The 19640-nt window shown below is 60.7% G+C and overlaps 1 protein-coding gene across 22 annotated transcripts in view; it reads right to left on the bottom strand.

Annotated features, from left to right (window-relative positions):
* LRP8 (LDL receptor related protein 8) overlaps positions 1-19640 on the bottom strand; it is a 66493-nt gene that overhangs the window by 16544 nt on the left and 30309 nt on the right. For 3 of the 22 annotated variants that reach the window (XM_051856457.3, XM_051856466.3, XM_051856470.3), the window contains exons 3-11: positions 19202-19324; positions 12392-12520; positions 10336-10719; positions 9350-9475; positions 8584-8706; positions 6813-6851; positions 5568-5687; positions 5367-5492; positions 1533-1707 (exon numbers count right to left, since the gene is read on the bottom strand). In XM_051856457.3, the coding sequence (XP_051712417.2) occupies positions 1533-1707; positions 5367-5492; positions 5568-5687; positions 6813-6851; positions 8584-8706; positions 9350-9475; positions 10336-10719; positions 12392-12520; positions 19202-19324 (1345 nt within the window). Of the gene's footprint in view, positions 1-1532; positions 1708-5366; positions 5493-5567; positions 5688-6469; positions 6637-6812; positions 6852-8583; positions 8707-9349; positions 9476-10335; positions 10720-12391; positions 12521-19201; positions 19325-19640 lie in introns of those variants that run through there. The other 19 variants (XM_070078476.2, XM_089300609.1, XM_051856465.3 and 16 more) reach the window with 15 other exon arrangements.

Genomic DNA, 19640 nt, shown 5'->3' with positions numbered 1-19640 from the left:
AGCGTGTGTGAATGCCCAGAGGGTATGCTCGGGAGAGTTGGGAGTGCGGGCTGTGAGGTCAGAAGTAGGCGCAGGCAGGGGCCACGTCCTGACAGCCCCCGAGTGCCGGGCCCAGGAACCAGGCTTTTACCCAGGACAGGAGGTCGGAGGACATGGCTAGAGAAGCACACGCGATCCCTGGGAAATGGACTGGTTGGGAGGGAAGGGAACAAAGGCAAGAACACTGGCCAGGAGGCTGTCACAGCGTCCAGGTGACAGACGAAGTCTGAGGAAGGCTGTACCTGTGAGGCTGGGGACAGAGGCTGAGAATGCAGCAGCCACTCAGGGGAAGCTTTAGCTGGACTTCCCGTTTCCCAGGGGTTTCTTCTCGCCACACCCTCTGTCCAGGTGATTAGCTTCAGGCTCAGTGCCATCCCTGACTCTCCTCCCCAGTCCTGCCGGCTCTCTTAACGCCCAGACTGCAAAGCCAGCCTGCTCCCTGTGCACACCCCACAGGGCACTGGAACCCAGACTGCTCTTCCCCATTCCCCTCCCCTCAGCCCAATAGGCAGACAGCCCACCCCTCACCCCTGCTCCTCCTCGGTGCCTCTCATCTCAAACAACAGCACTACTGTTCTCGAAACCACCCAGCCGGAGACCCAACACTCCCGGTTAGCCTGGGAGTTACTTTTGACTCTCCCTCCTTCAGCCTCCCATCCGGTCTGTCATCAGACCCTGCCTCTCTGTCCCAACTTCGGACTGGGCCTGCTCTAGCTCTGTCCTTGGGTGTGCAGGTGGCAGCTGTGTGCGTCCGTGTGTTGGGGAGGTAGGGATCCAGTCGGCAGGGAGAAGCATGCAGTATCTTTACTTCCATCTATCCCATCATTCTTTCAACAGCGACTCAGCGTCTACCAGGGCCTGGTCACTGGCAGTCCTGCTGAGTGGCCCTCAGGACACAGAAAGGACACGACTGCCCCAAGGGTGGGCAGGCGGGCTGGAGGCACATCTGAGAAAGGTCTTGGAGAGAGCCTTGGGCGTGGGGGGCGTTCCCAGGGCTAAACTCTCCTGCCTGTGGCACCCTGGACCCCGCAAAGGGCTGGCCTGGGACAGTGCCATCCAGAGACACTTCCCAGACCCCCACGTACGGCAGCAGCCTCTCTACGCTCCCTCGTGATCACAGTGGCTGGCACCACGTCAGGAGTGGTATCCTCTGACGGGCCCGGTCTGAGTCAGCGCTGAGCGCCCAGGGTTGGATGCACTGCTGTGCGAGCTGCTCTGACAGTCCCCTCTTGACCAGGGACATCTTCCTTTCTGCCTGGGTGCTTCTCGTGCCCTGCACTTCCTCCTCAGGCCAGCAGAGGTCAGACAAAGCCCAGGCGAGTGATGCTCAACGCTACTTTTCCAGAAGAGCCACCCAGAGGCGATGTCCTGGTGTTTCCACCTCCACTGTGACCCTGCACTGCTTCCCAAACCCCACCTCACTCCCAGGGAACCCTGGAGGCAGAGGCCACCCCTCAAGACCTGGCTGCAGGGGACATGGCACTGCCACTCACCTGTAGATCTTGCGATAGGACAGGTCACACCAATAGATGCGATTGGTAGCAACTTCCACATCGAGCGCCACGACGTTCTTGAGCATGGGGATGAGGCGCGAGTGCTCCCGCCTCACCAGGTCTATCTTGCGCACCTCGTGCCGGTTGGTGAAAATCAGGGACGGGCTCTTGCCGGCTGCCGTGCAGGGAGAGGGGGAGAGGGGTCAGTGCCAGAGGCGGGGAGTCTGGAGACCAAGATGGGTGATGCCTCATTTTCCTGTAAACTAGGGCGCTAATCCCTACTTTAAAGGTTAGAGGAGCTGATGAAGTAATGAGTGCAAACGGCGTAAGATGCAAAGCACCATGTGTAAGGTTTCAATTATTTTTATTAGAGACAGGCTCCCCAAACTCTTTCACAACTCCCCATTACCCCCTAAGGCCTGCACTAGCGGCCTTCTGCAGTGTGACTCCCAGGCTCCCTGTCCAGCCCCATCCCCCGCCCTTCTAACATACCTGACTCTACTACTGGACTACCTGTCATTACCTGGCCGGGCAGGGCTCTGCTGCCTCAGGGCCTTTGCACAAGTTCTCCCCTCCACAACTACCACCTTCGCTGCGGGGAGCCCCACTGCCACTCTTCCAGCAGAGGCCGCCTGAGCAAGCAGGCCTCTGAGAAGGAATGGCATGGAGGGCCGACATCAGGGCAGGGCTCAAGGGAAAGACCCTCAGAGGCTGGGGGAGTCTGGTTCATCAGACCGGAGGGCGGGGCACGGTGACAGATGAAGCTGCGGAGAGCGGCCTGAGCCAGACAGCAAAGGGTGCTGGCAGCTGGGTGAAGAGTTTCCTTCTTTCTTTCTTTTTTTTTTTTTTTTTTCAAGATTTATTCTACTTATATGAAAGGCAGAGTTTACAGATAGCGGGAGAGACAGAGAGAGGTCTTCCATCCACTGGTTCACTCCCCAGATGGCTGCAATGGCCAGGGCTGGGCCAGACCAAAGCCAGGAGCCAGGAGCTTCTTCTGCATCTCCCACGTGGGCAGCAGGAGTTCAAGCACTTGGGCCATCCTCTGCTGCTTTCCTAGGCACATTAGCAGGAAGCTGGATCGGAAGGGGAGCAGTTAGGACTCTAATTGATGCCATATGGGATGCTGGTGTCACAGGCAGCGGCTTTACCTCCTATGCCACAATGTCAGCCCCTCAAAAGAATTTGCCCTCTGTCCTGAGCCAGGCGCAGAGATGGGACACGTGAGATACAGGACACAGGCTGCACACACTGCACAGCCCAGCACATGGGCAGTTGTACAGACACACAACTGCCCATGTAGATGCAAAGCTGTTTTAGGCTTAGATTTTTAGAAGATCAGTGACCTAGAAGTTCCTGGCAACTCCACATGAAAGGTCACTGTCCCACAGGCCTAGAGGGGGCTAGCTCCAGCTCCCATAGGAGGGGCTAGCTCCAGCTCCCACAGGCAGTTTCAAGATCTGTCTGGCCACTCTGAGGCACCAACACTGTTTGACTGACAGCTCCTAGCTGCACCCATCCCTGGAACTGCCGGTGCCTTCCCCCTCTCTCGTTTTCCAGTTGATGCTTCTCAGGGTCACCTGGTCCTTGTCATTGTGCATCTGTGCCAGGCTAATGTGTTCTCCTGGGGCAGGGTGGGACCAGCACAGAGCCAGGTAAGGCCCGTGGCCATGTGTGTAGTGATGGAGACTGTGGCACAGCAGGTTGGGGGTGAGAGGGAGGGAGTGACACAATTAGAGCATGAGACAGGGCTCAGAGTGCGGGAGGGGCAGTGAGGAGGGCTGGGTTCTGGGCCCAGTGGTGCGATGTCCCCCCTCCCCAGCGGAGGGCAAGGACACTGGCCTCCCTGTAGGCAGAGCTACTGAGCATCCTGACGTGCCTTCTCCTGGGATCTGTGACTGAGACATGGGCCTGTGTATTCAGGATTTGAGTTCATAGAAATTGGAATTAAAAGGTAAGTTATTTATTTACAACAAAAATGAAATTCATGTCTATTTTTTTCTATGATTTTTTGAAGACTCTTCTTATGCATGGACTTCAAAAATTTTTGCACCAAAATAAACTCATCTTTTAATTCCGTCTATCATGAACTTTTAAAAATATCCTTGTGGTGTCAGTGTTGTGGCATAGCAGGTAAAGCCAGCACCCGCAGTGCCAGCATCCCATGTGGGCACCACTCCATGTTCCTGCTGCTCCACTTCCAATCCGGCTTCCTACTAATGGCCTGGGAAAGCAGCGGAAGATATCCCAAGTGTTTAGGTCCCTGACACTCACATGAGAGACCCAGATAAAGTTCCTGGCTCCTGGCTTCAGCCTGACAAAGCCCTAGCTGTTGCAGCCATTTGGGGGAGTGAACCAGCAGATGGAAGACCTCTTTCTTTCTGACTATCCCTCTCTCTCTGAAATTCTTTCAAATAAATGGTTTTTAAAAATGTAAAAATATTCTCATATAGGAGCATTTTGTGTATGCATGGTCAGTAGTGTGCTGTCTCCACTGTACATATGTAACCTGTGTCATATATCACACACATTCTATGTGGGGTAGGAACAGGTTACGGGTTACATGTTTTGTGCCAGTGTATGTGTTGCATGTTGTTTGGGTGGTATGATTTTGGGGTTTGTGGGCTACATACTAAGTATTGTGTTTCCTGTGTTATAGTCTGTGTTGTGTATTGCATGTATGTGAACTTTAGACTATACATACATCCTACTGCCTACTCAGTACCTCCACTTGAACTCTCAACAGTTTCCTTAAACTTAACACGCCCAAAACAGTCTAATATTCCCCTACACCTGCTTCTCTCACTATTTTTCCCAAACTCAGTAGAGGCAATCCTATTTCTCAGTTGCATGGCCTGAAACTTTTGGAGTCATCTTTGCCTCTCACCCCACATCTGGTCCCTAAGCAAATCTGTTGGTTGACCTTCAAGATATAGCCACAGGGTCAGGGTCCGCTTCTCACTATGCCCACTGCAGCCACCTGGTGCACGCCACCATCATCCCCTCCTGTGTGACTGCGACGACCCCTTCTGTGGGGTCGCGGCCTCACCCCTTGCCCTCTACAGTCTGTGTGCCGCGTTGGAGCCCCGACGTCCCGCCCTGGACTTAGCACGAAAGGCAGTGTGTTAGGGCCTCTGGGCCCAGCTCATCTCTCTGACTTCATCTCCTCCTGATCTCCCGGCTCCGACTGCACAGACGCCCTTGGCTTCCATGCTGCTCTTCCAGCATGCCCCCCTGCCTCAGTGGGCCTCAGCCCCTCACCTCCTTCCAGTCTTTGCTTAAATGTCCCTGTCTCAGAGAGGGACTCCCTGGCCACTGTGCTTAAAATGGGGACCCACTGCCCTCCTGCCCTTCCCTAATCTACTTCTCCTTAGCCCTCACTGCCATCTGCCATGCACTGTATGGTATTCATTTATCTTACTTCTTGTCTGTCTCACCCATCAGAATCTAGGTCCCATGAAGGCAGACAGGGATTTGGGTCTGTTTTGCTAACTGCTGATCCCCAGTGCCTGCAGCAACGTTAGATATTTAGTATAAAGAACTGGCTAACACGGCTTCATGCACTTGGCTGAGCTGATCAATGTGCGGGTCTGCACACGTAGTGCTGAGCGCTGTGAGGCTGGTTGTGTAGTCTGAGTCCAGGTCCGTATGCTGTGTTGTGTGACTGTGTTCTCTGTGGGCTGCGTTAGTGGCTCCAGGCGGTGTGCGTGTACAGCACATTGTGTGTGTGTGTGATGCATATATATTTTCACTTCGAGTACGGTGTGTGCGTGTGCCCGTCCTCACCTCACATACATTAGTACACTGCTCCCTGTCCCCTGGGGATGTGCATACCGGCAGCCTTGCAGTTCTTGCTCAGTGTGTCCATCTCATAGCCGGGGTGGCACTCGCACTTGAAGTAGCCCTTGTAATTGACGCAGATCTGGCTGCAGGCATCTGGGTCCTCACACTCGTCAATGTCTGTGGGGGAAGAGCAGGGGTCACAACTGGCCCAGGAGCCGCCTCTGCGTGGGGGATGCTGGGAGCAGCTCTCACCGCCGCAAGTCTTCTGGTCCAGGAGCCGGAACCCGGCGGGGCACGAGCACTCAAAGCCAATCCTGCGGTCGGTGCAGATGTGGGAACAGCCGCCGTTGTTGTGCTGGCACTCATTCAGCCCTGCAGAGGGACGCAGGTTCCTGAGGGGCCAGGAGACCAGGAGGGGGTAGGGCAGCGGGGGGCGGGGCCTGGTGCGGAAGCAGAGCCTCAGGGCGGTGGGACTCCCACAGAGCCAGGAGGACTTGGAGACCTCATTGAGCCTCAGCCTCAGTAACCAGGTGTCTGGGCAAGAGGAGGTTCGGAGAGGGCAAGTCCTCACTCAAGGTCCAGTGGGGTCAGAGTGGAACCAGAACTCAGGTCCTCGGACTCCTGGCTGGGGCTCTCTGTCCACATGAGGCTGGAGACAGCCAGGCCTTCTCTGGTGGCCTAAGGTCTTTCCTTTCACAAACACGTTTCCTAAGCTCTTCCTTGCCGTGGCCTCCGAGTGTCACATCCCACCCTCCCCAAGACGCCCTTCTGGAAGGCCCCACTTCCGGGCTGGGCAGCCGGCTCCACCTAGGAACCGCGCTGCCCTTGTGCCGGTCTCCCTGCACGGCCGCCTCTGGAGCTCCGGCTCCAGCTCCCGCTCCCAGCCCTGCTGTGGGGGGCTGGCCAGGAGGCAGAGGCCCCTGAGACCCCCGAGAATCCTGGAACTCTGGTTTCTGACACCCTCCTCTGGACACATCCCCTCTGTCCGCGTCCCCGTCTCTGGACGGGGCCCAGCTAGCCGGTCACCCAGGAGTCTGAACACGTAGGCCGCCCCTCCGCTCTGTTGGTGCTCTCCCACCATGAACTACACGATGGAGTCTTTTCAGCTCCTGTCCCTGTCCTCTGCCTGGTCCCATGCCTGCCCTCAGGATTACCAACTACTGCAAGGGATGAGGATCGCCAGGAGGCCATCTGTTCTCGTGCCCCCTCCTCCGCTCCCTCACCACCTTCTGGCCAGGGAGTCCAGGGCCCAGGGCTCACCAAGTCCTCACAGCATCTCCTGAGCTTCGGAATCACAGAAGGTTAATCCCGCGAGCCAAGGGAAGGTGCCACGCCCCTTACCCGCCAAGTGCATGCACCACCACCCTGCCACGCCACGCCGCGCCACGCCACGCCACGCCAAGCAGAGCTGAGCTGAGCTGCCCGCCCCAGGCCATGCACAGCCGAGGGGTGCCCCCACCTCCAGCCTGAGCCAAGCTTAGGGAAAGTCCCCTTTACCCCTGGGCCTCCTTCTGTTTCCCCGGAATGTTGGTGCAACTGAAAAAACAAGACCACAGCAAGCCTGTGACTGGGGGGCCTGGGAGTGTCGCAGCCAGGCCCTGCCCTGGGAATGGTGTCCCGCAGGAGCGTTCCTGGCACTCCGAGCCCTCCCTGTAGCTCTCCCGTCCGCTCCCATTCACTCGCAGCCGCATTCACGCACCCACTCGCTCCCTTCCGCCCCTCAGCGGCTGTGTTTGCTGAGCCCTGGACACAGTGGCATGTGTCGTGAGCTCTGGAGGGGGCCAGGGGAGAGCGCCAAGTGACTCTGAGGGCAGAGTCCCCCAGGGCTGAGGGGAAGGCGGGAAGGCAAAGGACAGCAGGTGTGGGCCTGTCTCCCATCGCTCCCCGGGAAGGCCTGGAGGAGCTCGGGTCCTTTCCCATTCCGTCGAGCCTGGAGGTGACTCTGCTCCCTGGGGATCCACGCGGGGGTGGGGGAGCATGGTCCTGGGAGGCCTGAGCAGCGCGGGGTCACTTTCCCCAGCACGTGCACACACCTGCATGCACACACGGCCGCAGACGTGCGGACACACACAGGGAAGGGTGACTGCAGCTCCCCAACCTGAGGCAGAGCAGGAGACACGGACAGTGGCTCTCACCAACAGAGACAGCAGGGACACGCACAGACAAACACATGCGTACATACTTCTCTTTGGTGTGTCATGCAAAAGACGGGAGAGAAGAGAGAGTTTAGTAGGTTAGCAGTCCCTTGCTAGCTGCAGACCTGGGGGTGGGGGTGGGGGCCCTGGGCTCAGCTGCTCCGGCTTCGCTGGCCCCTCTCGGGACCTCCCTGCTTGGCAGGGCCTGGGATGTCTGTCTTCCGGAAGCTCCGTGGGTGGCTGAGTGACCTTCCCAGCAACCCTCCCCTTCAGGGCCAGCCTCCCTTCTGCCCTCACAAAGGGAGGGCAGACGCTGCTCCCGGGGAGGTCAGTGAATGAAGAGTCCAGGACGGGGGTGTGGGAAGCAGACAGGGAGGGGCTGGCCTGGGCACTGTGCTGCCAAGGTTCTCTGTCCAAATCTCCCTCAACCCCTGACCTGCTGAGATGGCAGAGAAAGGATTCATGGAGCTTCCTGGGGTCCACACTGGTTTCCAGCATGTTCCCTGGGATCCCCACCCCCACTTCAGTCCAGACCCTCTGTGCTTTCTAGGCTGGATCGCACCCACCCTGATAGCTCTGGCCTCAGGACGGCGGCCTTGTCCGTGGCTCACCGTGGAGCAGGTGCAGAGATGGAGGCTTGAGCCTCTCAGGGCTGTAGACGGGGCCACCTCCTGCTGCTGGGGCTGTCCTGCCCGCCCCCCCCCCCCAGGCCAGGCCTGGGCAGCCGCCCTGCGATGGGCCTGCACGGGCTGCCTGCCTGCCTGCCGTTCCCCTGGGGGACTTCCTCAGGCGGCTGGGAGGCCTCGGCAGCCAGGGCCCTCACTAGATCAGCGAGGCGGGAATCCTGTGGCAGCGAGACCAGAGTGCACACACTCAGAGGCCCGAAGGCGGAAGGAACGAGGAAAGGCTAGGTTTGTGAGAGGAAGCAGAATTTGGAGCATGTGCTCTAGAAAGGAGGCTTGGAGCTCTGCAGATACAGGACAGGAGGCCCCGGGGCAAAGAGCCCCTTCCAAGGCCACAGGACAGCGCGTGAGTCCAGAGAGAGGAAGAGCAGAAAGGGCGCACCAGGGCCTCGAGCCCAGAGGCCCGGAGGGGCGTGGCAGGAGGGCTGGTGGCCAGGACAGGTACCGTACCACACTCTTTCAGAAGCTCATCCGACCAGTCCCGGCAGTCCCTCTGAGCATCACACACTTTCCCGCTGTCCACGCACTCGCCACTCGTACACTGAAAGCTGCGGGGACCCTCGCAAGTTGACTCTGTTGGGCCAGACAAGAGGGTGGACAGTGCCCGTGAGATCTGGGGCAGGGAGGGCTGGCCAGCTCCAGCCCCCACAGGTCTCCAGTGGGTGACCCCACACAGGAAGCCACGTCCAGGGCCTGCGATGGCTGTGCTCCCAGCAGGCCGAGCGGCACACAGCGAGGCAGACCCCGGGGCAGTGCTGGCCCAGGGTGGGTCTGTGCAGAGCTCTAGAGACCTTAGAGACCAAGGAAGGGGAGCCTCTGCCCCAGGGACCTGATCAGGGAGCAGGGAGCACCTCACTGCCCAACCAGGTACCCATTCCCCCGGAAGACGGAAGACGTCGGGTTATATCCCTGGTCCTGCAGGGCGGGGGATAACCAGGTCCTCTGAAAATCCAGGGGCCTCCCCAGGGAGCAGGATTCGGCTTCCGCTGTCTGGAAACCCGGGAGCGAAGCATTCGCAGGGTTGGAGGTGGACAAAGGGTGGGGGCTGGACTTCCTGTGCTGTTCCCAGGTCTCTCTCAGCTTTTGCAGTCCTTAAAAATCCAGTTCTGGTGCCGCCAGGGCCCCACGGGAAGGGAGTCAGGAGCGAGTGGCGCTCTGAGGGGCCTGCCTCTCCGGGACCGGGGAGGCCGCAGCCCCTCTGCCTGACGGCACGCACCCTGCAGGCAGCCGGCCTCATCACTCCCGTCCCGACAGTCCTGTTCCTGGTCACAGCGCTTGGTGGCAAGGACGCAGGTGCCGTCTCCACACCGGAACTCGTCCCCACGGCAGGTGCCCGGCGCTGCTGAGAGAGGGCAAAGGCAGAGGGTCGGCGGGCCGGGCGCTAGGACAGGCCCCTGCCCGGCCCTCCCCATGCTGTGTCGACCCCTGGCAAGGACAGGCCCAGTGGCTGAGCTCAGCAGTCCTCACAGGACACCTGGCCAAGGCACCTCAAGTGTACGGGCGGGAGACTGAAGCTCAGAGTGGGGAAGGGCTTGCCCAGGGCCACAGCACTCCGGCTGGCAGAGCCAGGACTGCCGCCCAGGTCTCCTGTCCCCTCAGCCACCACCTCTCCCCAGGGCCGGTCCTCCGGCACGGACGCAAAGCCTTCTTCTGAGTCTTGGTGCTCATTATCAGTGACCTCATCCACTTGCAAACCTTTCCTGAGCCAGGTGATGTGCAGGGGGCAGACGGGGAGCCCAGAGCCAACCAGAGCCTCCCCATTTTTCAGGAGTTCAGGGTGCAGGGGGGCCGCACAGGTCAGGCCATCACAGCATGACATGGGCTGCAAGGTGCGGAGGGGGGAAGGGTCAGGGTTGGTGGCTCAGGGACCCAGCTCGGCTGGGACGGTCAGATCAGTGCAGCCGGGGCCAGGCCTTGAAGGATGAGCCAGTGTGGCAGACCCTGACAGTCCAAGGTCACCGGCAGTGGAGCCCCCGGGGCACCCCGGGAACGGGGCAGGGAGGGGCTGAGACTCGGGTCCTGTGAGGATGCTTGGTCTCTGGAGTTAGACCCGACTCCACAGGTAGCCACAGGCTCCAGCAAGTCACCCCTCCCACCCGGTCCTCCTCCACAGCGATCGACCGGGGTAATCCACTCGGGTGAGGGAGGGCAGGGAGCCTGGCGGGCGGGGTGGGCAGAGCGGCCGGGCCTTGGGGGGCTTACGGCAGTCGGCCTCGTCCGACTTGTCCTTGCAGTCGTGGTCGCCGTCGCAGCGCCAGCCCAGGTGCACACATTCGCCGCTGCGGCAGGCGAACTGGACGGCGGGGGCGCAGGCACTGGGCGCGGCCGTGGCCCCCGGGCCCGCGCGGCCACACAGGTCGGCAGCCTCGTCCGAGCCGTCCTCGCAGTCCAATTGCCGGTCGCAGACCCAGCGCTCTGGGATGCAGGTGCCGCCGCCGCCGCCGCAGCGGAACTCCAAGGGCCCGCAGGCCGGGTCGGCACAACCGCGCTCGTCGCTGCCGTCCCCGCAGTCGTCGTCGCCGTCGCACACGAACACGGCGGCCAGGCACGAGCGGTTGCCGCATCGGAACTCGTGCGGAGCGCACACTGCGCGGGACAGAGAGCCGGTCGGCCCGACGGACCCCACCCGAGCCGGCCGGGGGCCCTGCGCGTCCTGCCCTAGGGCTCTGACCCTCATCTGCGGGCGGGAGCGAGTCCCGCGAAGGGCTGGACCCGTGGGCGTTGGGTAAGGCACAGCGAAGCGGGGCTTCCCTACCGCTGCGCCCGGGACCCTGGGCAGCATCACTCGGCCTCCCGGAGCCTCGCGGGCCCCTGGGTAAAAGAATGCGAATCGCAGCCAGGTAGGCTGTGCGCGCCGTCTCCGAGGACAGCACCGGCTCCCTCCACATGGGGGCGCCCGGAGCCTGCGTTTCTACCTTTGCTCAGCCAACTGTCAATTGTCATTGTTATTGAAAAGAAAATAGAGTCGTGTCTGCAGCTTCGCGAGGTGGGCAGCTCATGCCATGCATTTCTGACAGCTCTACCAAGTGTCTGGCAGGGGCGGTTTTTTCTGGGCTTCGGGGCTGGGGGGACAGGTGGGGGTGTGGGAGCACTGGCCCCTTGGTGCCATTCCCCCAAGATGATGCTGATGGCCAGCCCTGCTCTCCTCCTGCTGGGGTAGGGCTTGTGGATGCGGGGGTAGGGTGGGCTCACTGCCCTCTGGGAGTTCCGATAGGAACCCCTTCTTAGCTCTGGGCTCTCCCTAGGCCCAGGGAGCTCACCTCCCGGCACTCACAGAGCTTGAGCTGGAGAAGGGCAGGGTTCTTTCTCTGCCCAGCGGCTGGGAGCCATGGCAGAGGAGGCCTGAGACCTTCTGCCATCCTGCCTCCTATAATTAGCAGGTACTGCTCCTGTCCCAACATGGCCTCCTTGGAAACCCTCCCAGCGCCTGGGGGCCTTTCCATGGAGGGAATCCTCCAGCTGTGGTGGGGGGGGGGGGGGGGCAGGATCCTCACTGGCCCGTGAATCCCAACAGAACTGTCACAGCTGAAGACAGGAGCCACTCGGAAGCTTCTGGAGGGGGTGGCATTTCCCGGACCAGAAGGGACACAGAGGACACAAAGAGGCTGGAGGAGGGCAGGGGGGTGTGGGGCAGTGCCAAATGACCGCCCTGTCTCCACTAGGGCTCGCGGTGGCCCCGGGAACCGTGTGCTCCCTGAGAGGGGCCTGTGCACGCAGTAGGCGCCCATGGCATTCCGTGCAGGGAGGCCTGGCCGCGCTCCCCACCGCGCCGAGCCCCGCCGCCGGCCCCCTCGCCGGGAAGGGCATAATCCTGTGTTTGAAGCTCAGCGATGTGGAACCGTCCCAGTGACCACTTCCATCTGTCCCTGCTGGGGCCGCGGGCAGCGTCTTCCCGCTCCGGAATCTGCCTGCGCCCCTCCCCCTGCCCCCAGCCCTGGTTCCCGCCCTTGCTCGGGGAGCAGCAGACTCGTGGAATGGATGGCAGATGTCAGGCGTGGTGGGACGCTCGTGGGCTCTGCTGTCCGACTGGAGCCGGGCGGCCACTCAGCCCCGCGCACTGCTCCTCCCTTGTCTGAGCCTCAGTCTCCTCGCCCATAACAGGGATGACGATGGCAACTCATGAGGTGGTTGTGAGGATGAAAGGAGGCAATGTGTCCGCAGCGCCCCCCACAGCCAGGGTCCTGCCCCGCGGCCCGGCCTCTCCGTCCGCCTGCCCTGCCCCCTCCTCGCACACCCTGGGGTCTGAGCCCCGACTCACAGGGCGCACAGCCGGCCTCGTCCGCTCCGCTCTCGCAGTCCTTCTCCCCATCGCAGCGCCATGAGGCGGGCACACACTTGTGGCTGGTGGGGCCGCAGCTCAGCTTCTCGGCGGGGCACTCCTGCTTGGCTGCGGAGACACAGCCACGTGTGGCTTAGGCAAAGGGGACACCAGGCAGAGCACCCACCAGCCCTTCCCACCCAGCCCAGCCACCTGGCCCAGGCCCCAGGAGTCCATTAGGGTTTCTTCATGTGAGAAGAGGCCCCTGCCTGCCCCAGGGCCTTGCCACATCCTTAACCTTTTTCTTATTTTAAAGATTAATTTTATTTATTTGAAGGCAGAGTGACACAGAGAGAGAGGGAGAGAGAGAGAGAGAGAGAGAGAGAGCTTCCATTTGCTGGTTCACTCCCCAGCTGGCGGCAATGGCCAGGGCTGGGCCAGGCTGAAGCCTGGAGCCCGGAGCTCCATCCGGGTCCTGCACCTGGGTCTGGAGTCGGCACCTACCACCTCGTCTGGTGTGCAGCAGTGCTCAGCCAATCGGGGCTCACCTGTTAGTGTGGACAAATCGAGTGGGTGACATTTACTGAGCCCTGGGCTGGGGATTCTTCTGGATGCTACACAGACCTTCTCTTAGGCATGGAAATCTCGTAGACAGGGGATGGAGTTGTGGTGTGTGGGTGAAGCCATTGCCTGTGATGCCGGCATCCCGCTCTGCAGCACCAGTTCAAGTCCTGGCTGCTCCACCTCCTATCCAGCTCCCTGCTAATGCGCCTGGGAAAGCAGTGGAAGACAGCCCAAATCCTTGGGCTCCTGCCACCCACAGGGGAGACCTGGGTGGAGTTCTTGGCTCCTGGCTTCAGCCTGGATTGGTCTCTTCCATTGAGGCCATTTACAGAGTGAACCTGTGGATGGAAGCGCTCGCTCTCTGTTTCTCTCTCTGTCTTTCAAATAAATAAACCAACAAGTCTTTAAAACAATAAATCCTATAGACAGGTAATAGCAGTATCTCCATTCTTCCAGCCCAGAGATAAGGATTGCTCAGCCAGGGCACACAGCGAGTGAGTGACCGAGCTAGGACCTAAACCCCCGCAGCCAGGCTCCGGGGCCCATGTCTCTGTGCTGGAGGCCAGGATGTAATCCTCACCCTGCCCAGTTATTATCAAACCAATGGAAGCATCCAGCACCATGCCGGGCACATCCCAAGGGCCATAGAGATCCAGCCTCCTGCACTCCCTGGAAGGCAGCTGGGAGCTGACCATGGAGGTCTGGGGTGCACCTGCCGCCTGAGCCTGTCACGTGCACCCAGGAGCCGCCCCCAGCCCTGACTGGGTTTCTCATTCTTTCTTCCAATGTGAGAATCCAGCCTGGGGCTCACGGCCCCTGATTGAGTGAGCCTCTGATTGCAGCTGCAGTAATTATAGCTGCGCAGTCCCGCTGGGCCCTGCTGCACGGTGGCTGCTCTCAGCAGCGGGCTCAGCACTCACTGGGGGAGGAGGCTGGGGAGGGGGTGCTTGGAGCAGTTGAGGCCTTGGGGAGCCCTCTAAATCCATGGGTTCAGATGCTGGCCTCATTGATCTGGAAGATCAGCCGAGGCCCAGTTGGGGTGCACCGCTCGCAGGCACAGATGGGAGGTGGCAGGAAAGAGTGCAGGGTGTGGGGGCTCCATGTTGCTGGAGCTTAAGAGGCAGCTTGGAGGGGCGGGAGGTGTGGCCAGTGGGCAGGCAGGTGTCAGCCAACAGAGAGGGACTTGAGTGCCCGGGAGCAGGCGGCTGTGTCAGGACAGTGGAGGGGCCGGGGTTGTGGTGCGGCGGGTTAAGCCACCACCTGTGGCTCCAGCGTCCCATAACCGAGTGTTGGTTCAAGTCCAAACCTACTGGCGCTGAATCCTCCCAGCCTCCAGCACCGTGAACAAAACTATGTTTCTAAAGTGCCCAGTCTCAGGTATTTTTCTGTAGCTGCTAGAACCGGCCAAGGGTGCACCCCGACCCTGACCCTGACGGGTAAGCAGGCCCTGCAGACTGTGAGCACAAAGCCGGGGGGTGCCATTCACCCCGTCAGAGGTGCCCCCAGAGCAGCCTTCTGCAGCAGGCTGCAGGTAAAGCCCTGCATTGGAGAGAGGAGGAACCGGAGGCTTGGGGAGACCAGGCACAGGCCCAAAGACACACAGCAGGGGAGAGGCAGTGCCTGGGTTCCTCTGACTAGAGCCTGACCCTTGGCATCAAATCCGCAGGCTCCAGAAGCAGCTGCAAACCCTGCTCCCCAAAGCCTAGGTGACTGAAGGAACCCGGGCCATATGCACCAGCCCCAGGGGTCTGGGCTGCAGACCCCGTGCACCTTTAATGAATATTTATACAGTTAATTGCATAACCTTTCAGCAAGGACAATGATTAAACAGTCCGTCTGCTTCCTTTCTTTATAATTAATAAGACATTTGCTGCGTCCCTAAATAGACAGCTCTAGTCCCAGGCTCTCAAGGATGCAGCAGTGCCTGACGCCAGCTCCCCCCGCCCCCGCCCCCGAAGGCACGGCCTTTGCAGTTGCAGGGCAAGGACACCTGTGAGACCACCATGCCGAGGGACTCCTGGAGTGGCAGGAGACTGAGGCCCTGCGAGGGAAAGGGACCTGCCTGCACCTTCACTGTCTCTCTTGTGATGCAGCTCTTCCCCACGGCCAGGACTGGAACCTGGCTCCAAGCCTGGCCAGGTGGCCTGTGCAGCCTCTCCCTGCGGGCCACGTACTCTCGAGACCCCGGCTTACAGAGGAGGCGGGCAAAGCAGAGAGGCTGAGTCCTGTGCTGGGTGGCAGAGCTGGGCTCACTTCCTCCCCAGGTCCAAGCACCCCACCTAACTTACTGCCATGAGAACGCAGGCCCCGTGCGGGGTCTCCCCAGTTCCCCTGGGCTGGAGGCGTCTCACGCAGAGGCAGGAAGCTCTCTGAGCCTTTGCTTGGGCAGGTCCTACAAGATGTGCTGTCGTGCAGCGGGTAAAGCTTTCACCTGGGAAAGCAGCAGCAGATGACCCAAGTGCTTGGGCCCCTGCCACCCACGAGGCAGACCCGGAAGCTCCTGGCTTTGGCCTAGCCCAGCCCTGGCTGTTGTGGCCAATAGGGAAGGAACTGGTAGATGGATGGAAGACCTCTCTCTCTGTCTGTCTCTCCTTCTCTCTCTCTAACTCTGACTTTCGAGTAAATACATAAATAAAGACGGGCATCTGATGCCCAGCCTTGGGACAACTGAAGCCAAAGGCCCCAGGCAGCACACTGTGGGGAAAGAGCGGAGGTCTGAGCGGCAGCCTTGCCTGCAAATCCCACTTACTAACCCTGAGGTCCTCAGGCAGCCACTTCGCCTCTGTGAGCACCTACAAGTGGGGCTGTGCGTGGCTGAAATGAAGACACGGGGGAGCTGAGAGCAAGCCTGGCGCTCAGCAGACGCTGCCCCTGAGTTGGTCCATGAAATGCAAGTGCAAATGGCCTTTACCCTGGGGATGCACATTACAAGGTCCCAGGGACTCGTCGCTTGTGACTGACGCCTCTGAGGGAGGCCCTCAGCCTGCTGGCCCAGTACCCCAGGTTCTATGGGGCAGGCAAAGTCCACAGAGGACCTTGAAACTCCAGCCTGGAAGGCTGGAAGCTTCTGTTAATTCCCAGAGAATCCTGCCCCAGAAATCCAAATCCATTGGTACATTCTCTAATTCATAAGTTTGCAAATTAACAAAGAGGGAAATGACTGTTGGAAAACAAGAATGAAAGTTTGGGGCGGCAGCTCATTGATGGAACGTGTCTACGAGGTCAGCCCCGGAATGCGGACCAGAGAGTCAAGCGGTGGGGACTGCAGTACCACTCGATCCGACTCCTGCCCTGGTGTGTGTGGGGGGGGACGACTGCGCCACACGGGGCCCAGGCTGGGGCTGCTGGCAGGGCCATCTCAGCAAGTCTCAGGTCTCTGTTGCCTGCTCTGCCCTCTGCAGGGGAGCCTGGTGAGTCCCTGAGGTCCCCTCGCAGGTGGAGAGGTTCTGGGCTGCAGGAAAAAAGCTCCGGATTCAGCCGGGAGCAGCCCGCAGTGTAGCCCTCACCTTGAAACCTCCCGCACCCCCGTGGACACCTTGGACGTGGGTCAGAAGCCGGCCCCAATCAAGCGAGCTATAATTAGAGCTGAAATGCTATTTTTCATTAGGCAAATGTTCTTGGCTTTTCCACGGTGGCTCCTGGGAGAAAACTCCAGCCAGGCAGGGGAAGACAACGGGGGGGGGGGGGGGGGGGGCAGCATGAGAACTGGGACCTGCTCCTGTACCCCCCTCCCTCTCAGTGCAACCCTGCCTCACTTTGCTATTCCAACCTTGGAACACCCCACTATCTTAAGGTTCTAATCAGCTGTGGCATCCCGGGGCAGAGGGGAATAAAACCCACACCGCCATGTACTCCAGCACTGGCTGACACCTGCATTTCTCATCTGATCCTCACAACCCCAGCCACCCAGGTACCAGCGCCCCATGTTACAGATGAACAAATGGAGGCTCCAACGTCTCCCGGGTTACAGGACCTGAACCTGACTACACCGGATACCAAACTCACAGCACTTTCCTATCTGTATCATCTCTGTGGGGGCAGGCAGAGGGGGACTGTCCTGGGAGCTGGCACAGCCCCAGAAACCTGGCAGGCCATGGAAGTTGCTATGGCAACACCAATTAAATGGACAGCGGGTTGGCTGCCCGGTTCTCATTCAGTTGGGAAGCTGTGAGCGAAGCCCGCTACCAGGTCCTCCTGCCCCAAATTCCGCCTGACCCTCCAGGGCTCCCGCTGGACAGCCTGCTCTGGGCAGCCCTCCCCGCCAGGGGCCTTGCCTGGCCCTGACCAACGTAACTTCCTAGGCAGGGGGCGTCCTGGGCCTCGCACCCCTGCCGGACCATAGGGGAGGGAGAAAGGAGCTCTCAGGACACTAGGGTTCAGGAACCTTGGAAGTGTGGAAGTCTTTGGAATTCTGGATGCTAGAGACTGGCCCCAGGGTGGGTGGGCAGGTGAGCAGGGCCTGGCAGCAGGTGGCCAGGCAGCCTATAGGAGAACAGGGCTTCTGGCTTCCAGGTGCGGCCTGGCTGCCCCAGCAACCCCCCGAGAGGAGCCCTCCTCTGCCAGGGAAGACCTGTGTGTCTCTGAAGCAAGTCTAGCAGCTTCTCTGGGCCTCCAGCTGCTCCTCAGCTGTCAAGTGGAAGCGATCGAGTATGGGTGGCCAGAGGGCCCTGCACAGCGGGGGTGGGGGGCGGCAGGGCTTGCAAGAGCTGGGCTGGGGCGGGGGGAGGCGGTACTCAGGGCAGCCCAGGACAGGGCAGTGAGGAAGGAGAAGGTGACAAGGATGATGGCGAGATGGGACATGCAGAGGGGGGAGGCAACCCAGGGGAGTAGGGAAGGGTGGGGAAGAGGGGGGGTGGGAAGACCACGACCCAAGGGCACAGAGACGTGGGAGAAGGGGGAACACAGCCCCCACTAACAGCCCAGCAAGGCGGCTCTCCCCCCTCTCTCTGCCCCCAGCATTCCAGGCAGCCGTTGGGATGGGCGATGGCGGAAAAGCCCCCTGTGGCCACAGCCCCCTCCCAAACACACACTCCAGGCTGCACGTGACTCTGCCCCTTGGAGCGGGGCAGTCTGGGGCGAGGAGGATGGACGTTTTGAGTGGGCGTGGTGAGGCTTTGTTCCTTCCCCAGCTGAGCACAAAGCGCCCCCAGAACTGCATGGGGCTGGGCTATTCTGCTCTGTGGGGTGGGTGAGGAAAGGTGGGGCCTGTGGCGTGAGTGGTGAGGGCAGGGCCCACCGAGCAAGGGTGGAGGGGCCCCGGTGAGGGGCGGGGGTCCCGCGCCCCCTCCCCGTCTCTCGCTCCCTTCTGCTCGCCTGCTCGCTCGGGAGAGACTGGCAGCGCTGTTGCTAGGAGACAAGGAAACCCAGTTATCACCAGCCGCAGCCCTGGTGGAACTTGGGCCTCTATTGTCCCTGCCTCTGTCTCTGGGGTGACTATGACCCCTAAAGAGGGGCTCCTGGCCCTGCCAGCCCCACATCCTCCTTGTGCCCCCACCCCTCCCCGCCAGGCCTTTTGTCTCAGGCCCCAGCCTTGCAGCTCTGCCTGCATCCTGGGCCCCTCCCCACCCCCTGCTCATCTCCTTTTTAATTTAACAAATGTCACAGCACGACCTGGCGGGCAGAAGTTTGCTTTGAGGATTAGGGCCTGGGAAGGAAATTACAGAGCTGCAAAGCCAGGGACTTCGCTCTCGGGCGGGTGCTGCACCTCTTCCCCCCTCTCCAACCTCTGTGCCTCTGTCCCCACCAGGTAGGCTCAGCCCACCCAGGGGGCTGCCACGTCCTGGCTGGGTGGCCTTGGGCAAAACGCTCGACCTTTCTGAGCCTCAGTACCTTCTTGGACAAAATGGAGAAAGGGAGAGCACCTGCCTTGCGAGGCTGTGCATGGAAGGCAAGCACCGGCAGAGCTGAGCACAGCGCCCAGCAAGCGGCAAATGCGTGGTGACACGGGCCACCGGCAGCACGACTGAGGCCCAGAGAGGGTGCGCCACACCTGCCGCTGCACTGGAGGGTTCGGGGACCCGTTTCTAGCTCCCAGAGCAGCAGGCTCCCACCTGCGAGAGAGCGGCCAATAAAGGGTAGAAACGGGCACCTAGGGATCAGCACCTAGGCCCGCTGGCCGGCTGGCGGGAGCCACCCAAGTGCACAGCACAAAGTGCTCAATGGACCACCTCGCTTGAGCTGCCTTCCCTCCCCTCACTGAAAAGCAAAAGCGAGGCCCACCCTCCCCCAGCCGGAAGCAAGACTCACTGCAGGCGGCCTTGGACTCGTCGGAGCCATCCGGACACTCCTCCTCGCCGTCACACTTCCACCGCTCGGGGATGCAGTGGCCGTTGTCGCAGGTGAAGTCGCTGTCCGCACAGGTCTTCTTGGCTGCAGGGCGAGGGGACGAGCATGAGGACTCCGGGGGTTTCTGGGATACACTGTCCAGGCCAGGCTTCAGCCTGGTGGCTAAGACGCCGGTTAAGGAGCCCAGGCCCCAGTCAGAGAGCCTGGGTTGGATTCCAGGCCCCAGCTCCTGCCTGCAGCTTCCTGCTAATGCAGACCCTGGGGGGCAGCAGTGAGGACCCAAGCAACTGAGTCCCTGCTACCCACATAGGAGGCCTGGGCTCGGTTCCCCACTCCCAGCTTCAGCCTGGCTTAGCCTTGACTGTCACAGGCATTTAGGGAATGAACCAGTGGGCAGGAG

This window comes from Oryctolagus cuniculus, chromosome 7 (assembly GCF_051225735.1).
Source record: "Oryctolagus cuniculus isolate XC-2025 breed Fujian yellow rabbit chromosome 7, ASM5122573v1, whole genome shotgun sequence".
In the NCBI taxonomy this organism is placed as follows: Eukaryota; Metazoa; Chordata; class Mammalia; order Lagomorpha; family Leporidae; genus Oryctolagus; species Oryctolagus cuniculus.
Note: the sequence above shows the minus strand (reverse complement) of the source record. Positions and strands in the feature narration are given on the sequence as shown.